At 43.1% G+C, this 15,597-nt stretch overlaps 1 protein-coding gene across 1 annotated transcript in view; it reads left to right on the top strand.

Annotated features, from left to right (window-relative positions):
* The window catches only part of ern1 (endoplasmic reticulum to nucleus signaling 1), a 59,728-nt gene that overhangs the window by 16,261 nt on the left and 27,870 nt on the right, over positions 1 to 15,597 (top strand). Inside the window, exons 2-5 of the mRNA XM_033044116.1 lie at positions 3,185 to 3,302; positions 10,238 to 10,271; positions 13,133 to 13,205; positions 14,073 to 14,145. Coding sequence (XP_032900007.1) covers positions 3,185 to 3,302; positions 10,238 to 10,271; positions 13,133 to 13,205; positions 14,073 to 14,145 — 298 coding nt within the window. The remainder of the gene's footprint in view (positions 1 to 3,184; positions 3,303 to 10,237; positions 10,272 to 13,132; positions 13,206 to 14,072; positions 14,146 to 15,597) is intronic.

The raw sequence follows: 15,597 nt of genomic DNA, 5'->3' as shown, positions 1-15,597 counted from the left end.
TGTACTGGAGCTGTTCCCGGCACCGATGGAGAGGGGGAAAATTTATCGGTGTTTTCCAAAGTTGAAACTGGGTGTGGGCGAAGAGTGGAACAGAATTTGGTGGGCAATGCACCTTAGCTGAAAACTAAGGAATACACTTGTCCATTTTAATTTCATATTCTAAGCATCCATTGCACTTGCCTTTGATTTACTTTTCTGTTTACAAACTTTATTTTAATTTTTTCGTTTGACCTGTCTCAATGTCTGTCAAAAAACTGCAGTGACCAAGTGTGCTGGATCCACTTTTGTTTACCCGTTGACTAGGATCTGAATTTATGTTGGGTGCTGTTGCATATGTCTAGACTGTTCACATGTCTGGTAAAGTTTACTTCTCACTGTGCCGAACTTCAGCATGCAGAAAGTTCTTCCAAGTGTTGGTCAAATTCCAAGGGATTGTAGGTTAATTGTTCCTTTGTAAATTGCCGCCAGCGTGTAGGGTGTGGTGAGAAAGTGAGAGGACACAGAACTGGTGTAAACGGGTGCTCGATGGTCAGCATGGAATCGGTGGGTCGAAGGTCCTGGTTCCTTTGGTGTACCCCCTAAACAATACTCAACTAATATTTGGGTTATTGAAAAGCGGTTTTAGTAGTAACTGTTCGACATGCTATGTTCTAATAATATTACAAGAAATCATAACTCAAGCCTAACATGCATAAAATCATGAGAGGGATAGATCAGGTAGATGCAGAGTCTCTTGCCCAGAGAAGGTGAGGACCAGAAGACACAGGTTTAAGGTGCAGGGGAAAAGATTTAATAGGAATCGAAGGGGTAACTTTTTCATACAAAGGGTTGTTGGGTTTAATTTTATTTTTTTTAGTTTTAGAGATACAGCATGGAAACAGGCCCTTCGGCCCACCGGGTCCGCGCCGACCAGCGATACCCGCACATTAACACTATCCTATACCCACTAGGGACAATTTTTACATTTACCAAGCCAATTAACCTACAAACCTGTACGTCTTTGGAGTGTGGGAGGAAACCAAAGATCTCGGAGAAAACCCACACAGGAGAACATACAAACTCTGTACAGACAGCACCCGTAGTCAGGATCGAACCCGGATCTCCGGCGCTGCATTCGCTGTAAGGCAGCAACTCTACCACTGCGTCACCATGACCGCAGGTTATGAAACAAACTGCCAGAGGAGATAGTTGAGGCAGGGACAATCCCACCATTTAAGAAACAATTAGCAGGTACATAGATAGGACAGGTTTGAAGGTATATGGACCAAGCGCAGGCAGGTGGAACTATTGTAGCTGGGACATGTTGGCTAGTGTGGACAAGTTGGGCCGAAGGGCCTGTTTCCACACTATCACTCTGACTCTAAATCAGCGGGTCAGGCAGCATCTGTGGAGAACATGTTTTGATGACATTTCGCGTCAGGACCCTTCAGACTGATTGCTGGGGGTGGGGGAGCAAAGCCTGGTGAATGATAGGTACATACAGGTGTGGGGGTTGATAGCCAGATGGTTGGAAAAAAGCCGGAGATGAAAAGACAAAGTGTGAGAGAAGGATATTGTGTAGCTAGATTAAATAATCTAGGTACCGGGGGAGGGGGAAGGGGAGAAATGGGTGCAAGTCCAGGTGGGGCACAGGGCAGAGAAAGGTGAAAAAGGGGGGAGAGGGGTTGTATGTTGGTTAGTTACCTAAAATTGGAGAATTATTTGTTCTTATCGTTAGGTTGTAAACTACCCAGGTGGAATATGAGGTGCTATGCCTTTTGTGAGTGGCTTTACTCTGCCAGTGGAGGAGGCCCAGGACAGAACGGTTGGTGTGGAAAAGGGAAGAGGAGTTAAAATGGTTAACGACTGGGAGAGGTTATTTCAGAGGATGTGGTTCTTACAATGGAGACGAACATATAACCTGAACATAGCTGATAAATGCAGTTATTTGCAGATTAGTCTTTTGAGGTTAAATGAGCGTAAATAAGGACTCTGCATCATGAAATGTAATTCACCGTGAAAGAAATGACTGTTTTTCAAGTGGGTGTGATTCGTACAGGTTTGTCATTATAGTGTAGTTAACTACCATTGTAGCATTTTGCTCTTAAGTGAGAATGTGTTCAGCTAAATTATAATATGTGATTATTAGTCTTTACCTTTGCATTTGCATAACTTTGCCAGTGCCTAGAAACCTAATCAAGCATCAATAAACTTTAAGAATATTTTCAGGCATCACCTTGGGTTCTATCTCCTTCCCCACTAACCTTTCAACCTAAAAAAAAACCAAAGTGCTGGAGTAACTCAGCGCGTAGGAAGCATCTCTGTAGGATGTGGACAGATGACATTTAAGAAAGGTCCCAAGGATCCCAGCTCAATGTCGCCTATCCATGTTCCCCAGAGGTGCTGCCTGACCCGCTGAGTTTACTCTAGCGCTTTATTTTTTTTGATTACACTACCAATTAATGTTCCTTGTGTCTAACCTTTTCAACCTGAAGGCTGGATTTGGAGGCTACTCTTAAACCTCTGTTAACATTGTTACTAAACTTTCTTGAGGAGCCATGGAAATTAGATTCTCATCGAAGGGCTACTTGTGACTCAAACTGGAGCTCTTCCTTGGTGGTACATTTACAGCTCAAACTGAATTTTAGAATGTATTAGACCAAGTGGGACCCGTTCCCTCAACGGTTGTGGGGGGAGGGGCGACCTGCGGCGTCACACTCACACACACTAACCCCCTCCCCCTTGATATATTAATATTATTCATTTGCTCCTCTTCCCCCATCCCCCGCTCTATCCACTCACACATAGCCCCCAACTGCGCAGGCGTGGTTAGCGAGGGAGGGGGGTAGAGAGGGAGAGGATTTATAACAACTAGGGTATATCTATGTTCTACATTCAACTCTATATTTAAAACCATATTCTCAGATACAATCTTCTCACGTCTACCAGCTTTATAAATCGTAAAATGGTATATGAAAACTCTTGTTTTGTTGCATCACAGTTGAACATAAGAATACAGTACTTGAACGGCAATTGGTAATCATGCTTTCTCATGAGGGACTAGTTCGTCCTATCTTGGTTCGGTTGCGACTCTGAAGGAACAGAAAACTGATTTTGTTGATCCTTTGGGATAATAGTGTGTGTGGACTATGAATGTTACTGCTACCCTGGATGTGCTTCATATTTTGACGTTTGTATCTTGCAGTGCTGTGGAAGTTCAGGCACGGTGCTGCCCGAGACACTACTATTTATATCAACTCTGGATGGAAGCTTGCATGCTGTTAGCAAACAAACGGGCTCAATCAAATGGACCCTAAAAGAAGGCAAGTATATCTTGTACATCGGCGATAATTTCCCTTGGTCTGCCAAGGCCTACTGGATCTCTCAGTTGCTAACCGTTTTAACTCCCTTTCCGATTCCCAAACTGACCTTTCTGTCCTGGGCCTCATCCATTGCCAGAGTGAGGCCACACACACACCCACACACTGTAGGAACAACACTTCATATTCTACTTTGGTAGCTTACTACCCACGGACATTGAATGCTCCAATTTTAAGTAATCTCTAACAACCCCTCCCCTCTCTCCTCCTCCCTCCTACCTTGTCCCCCACCTGGACTGGTACCCGTTTCCCCTACCGCTCTTCCTTTATTTCCCCCCACCCCCCACACATTCAGCCTCAAGAAGGATCCCGACCCGAAACGTCACCTATTCATGTTCTCCAGAGATGCCGCCTGAACTGCGGAGTTAATCCAGCACTTTGTGCCCTTTCAAGTATCTCTTGCATCCTGGCAATAAAATTGGAACATGTAATTTTCTCTCCTGGTTGTCTAGTGGTTTGAATTTGCATATTTTCATGGTACATCCATAGTTGAGTAGTGGAATGAAGTTTATGCAAACATTGATACTCTGACCAAACCGGTCCTAGAACGGGGCATGCTGGCACCGCTTGTGTAAATGGCAGTGTTTTGACTGTGTCATTATAAATGAATGCTTTGTTCAGCTGTGTGCTTGATTGTGGATCCAAGCTGGGTTGCGATTGCAATGTCGCGGGGTGACGCCTGTATGGTCATGAGTAGTCGCCCAAAGAGTCGTACCTCTTTCTGGTCGATGCTGGATTTTCAACATGTTGAAAATATTCGGCGACCTGCTGTGACTATGACGGGTGCCGGCAATTGCCGAAAAAATCGCGTAAGTGGGACAGGCCCATTACTCAGCGGGTCAGGCAGCATCTGTGGAGGACATGGATAGGGAATGTTTTGAGCCGGGGCCTTTCTTTCAGACTGCTTTCCGAAGAGGGGTTCCAACCCGAAACGTCACGTATCCATGTCCTCCAGAGATGCTGCCTGACCCGCTGAATTACTCCTGCACTTTGTGTTCCTGGCACATGGATATGCAGGGAATGGAGGGATATGGATCACATGCAGGCAGAGGAGATGAATTTAACTTGGCATCATGTTCGGCGAGGACATTGTGGGCAGAAGGATTTGTTCCTGTACTGTATTGTTCGATGTACATTACACCATTTAGCTGTATTTTCCTTCTTTTCCTGTGCCAACCCCAACAGCACCATTTACAAGTTGGAAAAGTGGGTAAAATGCAATCTAGTGCGGGTTATAAACTGACCTGGTCAGCGTGTAGTCTGGTACAAACTGACCAGGAGACCTATCAGCAACAAAGTCATGCCGCTTGTTTGCTCGCCAGTCACACATGTTGGCACTCTGCCAATGTACATTTAGTATGTTTGTGCAGGTTTTCTAGCTGATAATGTATGAACTTTATAGAGCAGGGTATTCTGGAAACTGGCAGTCACAAGTTAATTTCACTTCAAATCATGTTTATCAAAAAACTGACCTTCAACTGGCTTTCCGCCCACAACCACCATCTATTTAAAGATGCAATGAATAACATTCCAGTTTAAACATTTTGAAATTTTCTGTGACAATGCATTTAAATTTCAACTATGTGTGGAAACATTTGAGTTTTCCCCTGTCCATTGCTAAAGTTATTGATTTTATCCCCCGTACAATTACTATTTTATGGGTGCCAGCTGTTCCCTTTCTCTTGTGGCCTGTATTTACATTATTGATAATGGACAAGATCTTGGTTGTCCTCTCCTCCATAGACAGCAGGCTGTTAAAGCCCTGTCCCACTGTACGAGTTCATTCAAGAGTTCTCCCCGAGTTTGCCCTGATTCGAACTCGGAGATTTATGGTAATGGCGCTCGTAGGTACTCGGGGCTCTCGTGGACATTTTTCAACATGTTGAAAAATCTTCCCAAGTCTTCCCGTGCTTACCTACCATTAGCGAGTCTCCCCGAGTACCTGCCGTTAGCGTTACGAGCCGCTAAGAGACGTCCCCGAGCTCCGACGTACCCGCTACGTTCATTCTACGTGCTTACCACGAGTTTGATTTTTTTTTTAAACTCAGGAGAGCACTTGAATGAACTCATACAGTGGGACAGGGCCATAAGGTTGCATCACAGCTTGGTTTGGGAACAGCTCCACCCAAGACCACGGGAAATTGCAGAGTTGTAGATGTAGCCCAGTCCATCTCACAGACCTACCATTAACTCACTGATATCTACACTTCACGCTGCCTCGGGAAAGCAGCCACAGAGTTGTCCCAACCCAGTCATTCTTTCAGAAGATATAGAAACTTTTACTAGAATGTTGCCTGGGTTTCAACAACTAAGTTACAGAGAAAGGTTGAATAAGTTAGGTCTTTATTCTCTGGAGCGCAGAAGGTTAAGGGGGGACTTGATAGAGGTCTTTAAAATGATGAGAGGGATAGACAGAGTTGATGTGGACCAGCTTTTCCCTTTGAGAATAGGGAAGATTCAAACAAGAGGACATGACTTCAGAATTAAGGGACAGAAGTTTAGGGGTAACATGAGGGGGAACTTCTTTACTCAGAGAGTGGTAGCGTTGTGGAATGAGCTTCCAGTGGAAGTGGTGGAGGAAGGTTCGTTGGTATCATTTAAAAATAAATTGGATAGGCATATGGATGAGAAGGGAATGGAGGGTTATGGTATGAGTGCAGGCAGGTGGGACTAAGGGTAAAAAGTTGTTCGGCACGGACTTGTAGGGCCGAGATGGCCTGTTTCCGTGCTGTAATTGTTATATGGTTATATGGTTATAAGCTTGAAAGCGCACATCAGACTCGGGAACAGCATCTTCCCATCTGTTATCAATCTTCTGAACTGTCCTTCCACAAGTTAGGATACTGTCCGATTCACCTCTACCCCATTGCGAACATCGGTGTTTGTCTTTGGGACTTCCCCTTTGCTCTACCTATGTATTAGAGTTTGGTTTCATTGTATTTATGTATAGTATTATCTGATTTGATTGGATAGCATGCAAATCAAACCTTGTCACTGTACCTCAGTACACATGACAATTATAAACTTAAACGTAAACATCCCAGGGATGAACGAAAGAGTTCCACTTCATCAATGTGTGGATAACAAACACGATGATCGATGCCCTTCACCTGGAATTAGCTATTGAACCATCCAATTAAAACTAAAGCAGCAATAACTGGAAACATGGCTGAACCTAAGACTGAAAGCCCCGTTTCCATACTGTATGACTCTTTCAATTTCCTTGGACCCAGTTTTCATACCACCCTTATTTGTGAACAGGAATGAAATGAAATTGAAGAGGAATCATAGCCCTATTTTCTCACAGACAAGTTTGATATCACTACATATCCAAACCTGAGATTGGGTAATTTATAATGGACCAGAACTGGCTATCAGTTTAACTTAAGCCATAACATTTACACCATATCACAGCAAACTCTTCAGAGTTTATCTTGAAGGACATTTTCCAACTGAGACCTCTGGTTCTGAAAGATGCAATAATATTTTACCTTGGATAAATAAATATTTATACGGGTTTGGCAGATTTGGAAAATATAAAACTTTGTGGCCATGAGTTATTGATATATTCATGAAGTTAAAAGGAGAAATCCGTGTTGATGCTTCAGTGTCTGGTCTGTGTGCCACTTCATAAACCGCAGATTGAAGTGTTCCTTCGGTGTGGTGTTCAGTAATTTCTGTACAGACAAGAGTCTCCACCTGTTTCTTCTGTTATTTCCTTGCCAAGTTTGTAGAAAATGACTCAAATCCACCGTCAAGTCGCACAATGTGTAGGAAAGAACTGCAGATGCTGGTTTAAATCGAAGATAGACACAAAATGCTGGAGTAACTCAGCGGTCTGAAGAAGGGTCTCAACCCGAAATGTCACCCATTCCTTTTCTCCAAAGATGCTGCCTGTCCCGCTGAATTACTCCAGCATTTTATGCCTATTTTCAAGTAGCACAAGACCATTGTACTATTTTTTATATAGTTCATTTATTTTGTATGTGGTAAGGGAAATTGAGATAATTCAGAGATGTTTTTGAAGATTTTTTAATGTTTCCTTTAATCTGGAGATGTTGGGATTACTTTACTCCTTTTGTGAATTGTTTTTGCTCTTTTCTCTTACCAAGCACAATACTTGTTGGCCTTATCTTTCCATGCACACGTACAGTTATAATTACATCTTTACTGTCCCAGCAGGTAAATTCCACCATCTGACCACTTAAAGCAATAATCTATCATTAAAGGCGGTTATTTACTGCTTTAGAAAAATACTTTTGACGCCTCCCTCCACCCTAATCCCTGAACAATTATCTAACTAATATGTATTCTGATTACCAGCCTTCCTGCTTCTCCCTACCTTTTGACTGTTCATTCCTGTGCAGGTCTTGAAATATTATCTTAATGTTTTGCATTGCAAGTCTTTTTTACATAAATAATCACGCAGTCCCTGCAGCCATTCTTATCGGTATCTCTGAATTTTGAACCGTGCAGCATAGGAACGGGTCTTTTGTCTCACAGTGTCTGTGCCCTACGTGATGCCAAGTCTTAGTTGCCTGTACGCAACCCCTGCATATCCATGTACCATCTTTTGGATGCATATGTGATGGTGTATCAGAGAATTATCTTGAGAGGTTGCATTTATTGGGAAGGGTCTTCCAATTTGTCCACCCATAATACTCGTTCACTCACAGCTATTGGGAAGATGAAGATAAATTTCCTGAGTTTTTGAAGTTTGTTTTTTGGCAATTGAGTCCAATCACAGTACAGGGACCTTAGATACTGGTGCTGCTTCAGGTAAACTAATGATCACAACAGAGACAATACTGAGAGTAGAGCAGAAAACCACCGCAGTTACTGTAGTAACGTTGACATCTGTATTGGCCAAATAGTGTGTGTGTGTGTGTGTGTGTCTCGTAGTATAACTGGTTTACAGAGAGTCTAGGCATATGATCCAATGATAACTGGATGTGCGGAGCAGTGCTTGCAGAAGAGCTAAACTATGCTTCAAAATCCTTGAAGTAGAACATTCAACCAGAATTTAGCTTCCCACTTGTGTTTCAGTTGATATTAGACACACTATATTTAAGCTAGATTGGTGTTGTTTCAAGTAACAATTCAATGCATTTAACAATCCCAGTGCAGATAGTAACAAAAACAAGCCTAGGACACACATAGGTTAATAAATTCCCAACCACTCCAAAGTTCAGTCCTCTTCCCACTTCAGATTGATGGTATCCAATGGAGTGTCTCGATTATATCCAGACAATGGCTTGCTGTTGAGTTCTTGGTGTTCCTCATCCAAACTATTATATTCTTAATAGGCCTTTGATAGTACATATCTTGTGGTAGTATATCACGTATTGTTCCAATGGATGCAATGATATCTTAGTTATTACTGCATAACTTCTTTGTGGTCATAATTCAGATTTTTTTTCGTTAATCATTGAAGTAAAACAATTGTATTTCATTATCTCTCTTAATTATGTTCTGATCAACTTTCTCCACTTTGAGAAAATCAATGTATTGTGTGCCTCTTTTTACCCACTTGCTCCCCCCCCAACCTGACCCTGGCCCTGGGCAACATTTATTATGCCTGTGCGTATGTAGCCATAAAAGGTGAAATGTTGGCCTTCATAACAAGAGGAGTTGAGTACAGGAGCAGAGTGGTCCTTCTGCAGTTGTACAGGGCCCTAGTGAGACCACATCTGGAGTATTGTGTGCAGTTTTGGTCTCCATATTTGAGGAAGGACATTCTTGCTATTGAGGGAGTGCAACGTAGGTTCACAAGGTGAATTCCCGGAATGGCGGGACTGTCATATGCTGAGAGAATGGAGCGACTGGGCTTGTATACTCTGGAGTTTAGAAGGATGAATCTTATTGAAACCTATAAGATTATTAAAAGTTTGGACACGCTAGAGGCATGAAGCATGTTCCCGATGTTGGGGGAGTCCAGAACCAGGGGCTACAATTTAAGAATAAGGGGTAAGCCATTTAGAATGGAGATGAGGAAACACTTTTTCACACTGAGAGTTGTGAGTCTGTGCAATTCTCTGCCTCAGAGAGCGGTGGAGGCCGGTTCTCTGGATGCTTTCAAGAGAGAGCTAGATAGGGCTCTTGAAGATAGCGGAGTCAGGGGATATGGGCAGAAGGTAGGAACGGGGTACTGATTGTGGATGATCATTGAATGGCGGTGCTGGCTTGAAGGGCCGAATGGCCTACTCCTGCATCTATTGTCTATTGTCTGTATTTGTATGAGTAATGTTCCAAGAATGTAACCACAATCATACTGTGAACAATCAATAATTGGTTGTTAGTAAGGGGACAGAAGTTTGGCTGGGAAGCTAGTGGAATTTTATCATGGGATCCTTAGCTTGCAGCTGAACTACCAAAAGACTTGGTCATGTATCATGTTTCTTGCTGATAATGCAGCGATCCTGATGCATTGTATTGATGCAGGATTTGAACCTTAAACGTGACCTACAGGTAAAGATGCTATAAAAATGAACCAAACACGCTTACACGTCTTGTTACACTGATGGCATGCATGGTCTACATTCTTCAGTATTTTTAAACTATATTTTTAATATCTCTAAATTTGTCCCTGTTTGCTGTCTTGTACTCGTCTACCCGAAACGTCACCCATTCCTTCTCTCCAGAGATGCTGCCTGTCCCGCTGAGTCACTCCAGCATTTTGTGTCTACCTTATTCAGAGTGGGACCCTGGTTTGGGGAAAGGATCTGAGGCTTTGTAACTTTTATGATTTAAAAAAAGAATGTACCTGCTTCGAGACCAGGAATGTTGGAAATTCTCAGTTGTTTAATGTTGATTTGCCTGTTTCTCTTTTGTAACAGCATGAGACTTTAAGCATGCTCATTGTTCTTTGTTCTTTGCAGATCCTGTGCTTCAAGTGCCCATGCATCTAACTGAGTAAGTTTCTGGTGTTATCTGATCACATGTTATATACAGTGTGATATATGCAAAGGCTTATGGGCTGTAATTCTGGGTCATTGCTCTCCCATTCCTTGATGCACCATGATGAAGATGACTGTTGCTTCACAAATGGCTCCATGTTTTGGATTCATTGCTTTTTCAAGTCATAAAGTCACACTGTGCTGAAGCCCACCGTGGCCATACTGATCTCATTTACCAGCACTCGGTTCACAGCCCACCAAGTGCTTCTCCACTTGCGTAAATGCTGAGACCGGGTGGAGTTCCTGCCTCACAACACCAGACTCACGGGTTTGATTCTGACCTCGGGTGCTGTCTGTGCGTGGAGTTTGCACGTTCTTCCTGTGACCGCGTGGGTTTCCTCCAGGTTGGTTTGAAGGTTAATTGACCTCTACAAATTGCCCCGAGTGTGTAGAGTGGATGCAAAAGTGGGTTTTCATAGAACTAGTGTGAACAGGTGATCAATGGTTGAAGTGGATTCATGGGGCTGAAGGGCCTGTTCCCGTGCTATGTCTTTTAGCCTTTCAGTTAATTTCCTCTGCACCCTCTCTGGTGCAAACTGCTATCGTATATCAAAATATTCCTGCTCGTATACTCCATGTCTATACACAAGTCACCTTCGCCATCCTATCTATCTGTGTTGCTAACTCCAATGATCGTTGGATTTGTGCACCAATTTCCCTTTGTTCTCAATACTGTCTTGGTCTCTGCTATTTGTTGTGTATGTCCTACTTTCATTAGATTCCTCCATCATCTCACGCTTATCTATCTGCCATTTCTTCTGCCCTCTTTACATTGATCAATATCATTCTATAGCCTAAGACGACTCTCTTCACGACCAGCAGCACCACAAATGTTCATGTCATTTGTAAACTTACTAATCATATCTCAGTCATTTACTGTTGCCTCCACCATTTTCTCTGCTCTGCCTCTCAAACACTTAATTACTACCACCCAAAATAATTCCACCAGATGCAGCCTCTTTCTTTATTCACTGTTCATCTCGGAAATTATTCCCCATCGGCACCTTATATATTTGTGATGTGACTGTGAGCTCAATGATAACCCTGAGAAGTTGATGAGAGGCCTCCTGTTTTTCCACTGCAATTTTCAGAAGTTCAGATATACTTGGGTAGTTTCAAGACCACTTCAGAAGATAACTAAGATTATACAGCTTGTTTCTTAAACTGAAGGCACAGACGACAATGATTTCTTGATTCTCTCCCTAAAGAACTTCAGAGAGACAATTTCACCAAGTTCCGATAGATTAATGTTTCATTTTTCTGGATTATAGTCTAATAAAATGACAACTTTGCTGCCACTATTTTATTAACTCACATCCCATAAAGTCAAATCTAACTGAACTGCTTTGGAGTTGTTTTAATGCTCCTTGTGGCCTGTGTTCTTTACCATACAAATTCTTGACAGCGACGCTCCATTGACCTGCTATTTGCAAGTCGTCCACTTATCCATGACATGGTTCAATACATTTCGGCATCACTACTTGACCAATGCTCTTGAGAAATTTGCCGGTCAAGTGCATGTAGCTTTTTCTACAGCACACCACACCAGTGCCAGAGCATGCAGGCATGTAATAAGTTGGCTGGGCCAAGGTTTCAGTGGCCTCCAGTTGCTTTTGGTATTTTGGAGTTTAGCCATCTAAAATTGCTTAGATTACTGTGGAAAGTTTGGAGTTTTGTACGCCAGAGGTTTGATTTAATTCTAAGCTTTTAAATGCATAATAACTGTGTACGGCCTTGTTTCCAAATTGTCCATTAAAGCAGGATCCCCACATTCCCGCCCAGCAGCACAGGCAGTCTTACTTACCTCTTGCTTCCGGCAAACTCCTGGTTAAGAAAACTTGTGCCTCCCATGTTACTATGTCACGGTATTGTTTGTGCTATTGTAGCTCCTTCACATTTACCAAGTATTGACGTATTGCAGTCCTTTAGCTGCTATTAGTCTCTCCCTCACTGCTGCATTCCGTAAGGTTGGCGAAACATTACTTGCACTGTACTGCACAGTTAAATCACCCAGTTAAGAGAGTCAAGAGTGTTTAATTGTCATATATACCAGCAATGGAACAATGAAATTCTTACTTGCAGCAGCTTTAAGGGCCTGTCCCACTTACGCAATTTTTTTCGGCGACTTGCCGGCACCCGTCATAGTCGCAGCAGGTCGCCAAAAATGTTCAATATGTTGAAAACCCAGCGGCGACCATAAAAAGGTAGGCACCCGGGTGATGCCTGTATGGTCGTGAGTAGTCGCCCAAAGAGTCGTACCTTTTTGAAAATTTTCGGCGACCTGCTGCGACTATGACGGGTGCTGGCAGTCGCCGAAAAAAATCACATGTGGGACAGGCCCTTAAACACAATTCACACAGGTAATACATATTAATTAACAAATCAATAAACTGATAATCTAAATACTAATGCAAAACTTAAGTACAAACAAAGACAGTCTATGGAAGTTCATAGTTACAGAGGTTAGTGTCTTGTTCACGAGCCTGATGGATGTTGCAAGAAGCTATTCTTGAACCTGGTGGTCATGGTTTTCTGGCTCCTGTGCTTTCTGCCCGATGGCAAGAGTGAAATGAGAGCGCGGCCAGGGTGGTGTGGGTCTTTGATGATGTTGGCTGCCTTTTTGCGGCACCGTCTCCTTTAGACCCCTTCGATGGTGGGGTGGTTTGTACCCATGTTGGAGCGGGCAGTGTCCACCACTCTTGTGTGATCTCCTTCGTTCCTGGGCATCCAAATGCCGAGCCAGTCAGTCGAAGGTAGTTCTTCATCATGCTCCGTACCTTGGAATGCTAATGCCAATTGTTTGTTTGCCTTGTGTAGACCGGCATTTCTTCCCGATCCTAACGATGGCAGCCTCTATACACTGGGAGGGAAAAACAATGAAGGACTAACTGTAAGTTCATGCTTTCATCACCCTCTGATTTTGTGTGTCCCTTTACAAAAATGTTTATATAGGATGTTGTATTATATGTTGAATCTCAGTAAACTATTTACCAGTTTTTATTTGTTATGAGTTTTCATCAGCTTTGTACGTGGCAAAGTGGGTGATGTTAATGCTGAAAATAGGACATTTTCTGTTTGACGTTTCCAGTATTATTAGATATCGTGAGATATTACCGGCAATAAGAAAGGCTGTTTTCTCAAATTCATCAGAAAACAAAGTGCTGGAGTAACTCAGCGGGTCAGGCAGCATCTCTGGAAGACATGGATAGGTGACTTTTTAGATTGAGACCACTCTTCAGACTCTGCAGGAGTTGCTCCAGCACTTTGTGTTTAGTTTAGAGATACAGCGCAGAAACAAGCCCTTCGGCCCAACGAGTCACAGGGAGAACATACAAACTGTGTTCAGGTAGCACCCGTAGTCGGGATCAAACCCAGGTCTCTGGCGCTGTAAGGCTGCAGCTCCACCCGCTGCACCACTGTGCCACCACTGTGCGCAAGAATCCAGCATCTGCTGTCCCTTGTGCCTAGTATTCAACTCGTTGACTGTTAATAATGGTCTGAGATCTTTACTCTGTGAGGCGAGGCAGGGGGATAGAATGTTCCTTCATGAACAAGTGAAGTGCGTTCTACTGGGGTTCTGCCGTACATTGCCAGTACTAGTGTGTAATCTTTAAATTTTAGATAGAGAATGCCCTTCTGCCTGGTTTCACTGCAAGTTGTTATTTCCCTGATGTGCTTCCTGCTGTTCTATCAATGTAGATTTCATGATATATTTAGTTTTTGCATCTGCTCTGAAACTACCTCTTCTCTTTCACAGAAACTGCCGTTCACGATTCCTGAATTGGTTCAGGCCTCACCGTGTCGAAGTACTGATGGTATATTGTACATGGGTGAGTGAGCTGCCCTTGCACAATACACCTCTACCTGTTCATTTACTTTTAGAAAGTAATTGTCCTTATCTGTAGCGTCCTTAATTAAAACCTCTGGCTATGTCGGATAGAAAGAAGAATTTTCATTGTGGAATGCTTCAACAATCTTTATGTTGCTGGAGGGATCCAGTATTTGACATTTGCAAACGTTCCTTAGCAAATGCAGGTGAATTACAATCAAATGGACTTCAATTTGAAGCTTATGCTCTGTGTTATATGTGAATAAAGTACAAAGTAGAATCACAGGGTCATACAGAGTGGTAACAGGCCCATCGACCCAGCTTGCCCACGCTGACCGACATGTCCATCTACGCTCGTACCACCTGCCTGCGTTTGGCCCATATCCCTCTAAAACTGTCCTATCCACGTACCTGTCTAAATGTTTCTTAAACGTTGCGTTTAATGATTTTGCACTTTAATCTGCGGCAACACGTTGTGTGATTGTACTAACAGTATGATTCTTTGCTCAGTTGGGAGATTGTAAAAATATACTGCTAGGTCAAGGACTAATAATTGGAGGTATGCTTGCGCTTTTAGGATGTATAGCGGTGTTTGGGAGCGAGGAGAGGACATTTGTGATTGGTGAAAAACATGCAGGTCAGCAACTCCAACAGCAGCTTTGGGGTTTTGAAGATGGAATGGACAGCACAGTGATGGTGCCGGCCGGCACAATCTGCCACGCATCACCATCACTGATGCACAATGCTGGATGGCTCTGAACTGACAATGAGAAGTCGGCATTATTTTGTCTGTGCCCGGGAGAGGCTGGAAACTCGAGGAGCTGCAGATGCTGGAATCCTGAGCAAAACATGAAGTGCTGGGGGAACTCGGCGAGCCAGGCAGTATCTGTTGAGGGAGAGTTTCGTGTCTGAAGAAGTGTCCTGACCCGAAATGCTGTATTGTGTCCATTCCCTCTACAGATGCTGCCTAACCCGCTGAGTTCCTTCAGCACTATATGTAACTCCAAGACACTGGTGGAATACACTGGTTAAACGCAAGACACTGATTAAACGCAAGGAAGGAATTCCTTTCCTTCCGATTGTGCCATACAGTAATTGGGAGGGAAAAGATACTTAGCTTTATCAGTGAGTTGAACACTATTCCCAAAGAATGCTTGCAGGTATATGAGCTAACATTTCCAGTACATAACAGGAGTTGGCTTTGGCCTGGTTGCCTCAGTCAGTCATCATGAAGTTAACTCAGTATCTGACTTTCAAACTCTTTATTCTGGCCGCACTGTATTTATAGAAAAGTTCTTGGCAAGCGAAGATTTGGATAACGTCTGTTAAACAGTTAATCATCTGATTAGACCAGGTACAATGAGTTCTCTATTTTTGGACTAATTTAAAGTGGTTTACAGATCTTGAGATTGTTTAAAACCAGACCAAGTGTGCTGGAGCTACAGCTGCAAAC

Source organism: Amblyraja radiata, chromosome 26 (assembly GCF_010909765.2).
Source record: "Amblyraja radiata isolate CabotCenter1 chromosome 26, sAmbRad1.1.pri, whole genome shotgun sequence".
Lineage (NCBI taxonomy): Eukaryota > Metazoa > Chordata > Chondrichthyes > Rajiformes > Rajidae > Amblyraja > Amblyraja radiata.
This window is presented reverse-complemented; position numbering and strand designations above follow the sequence as displayed.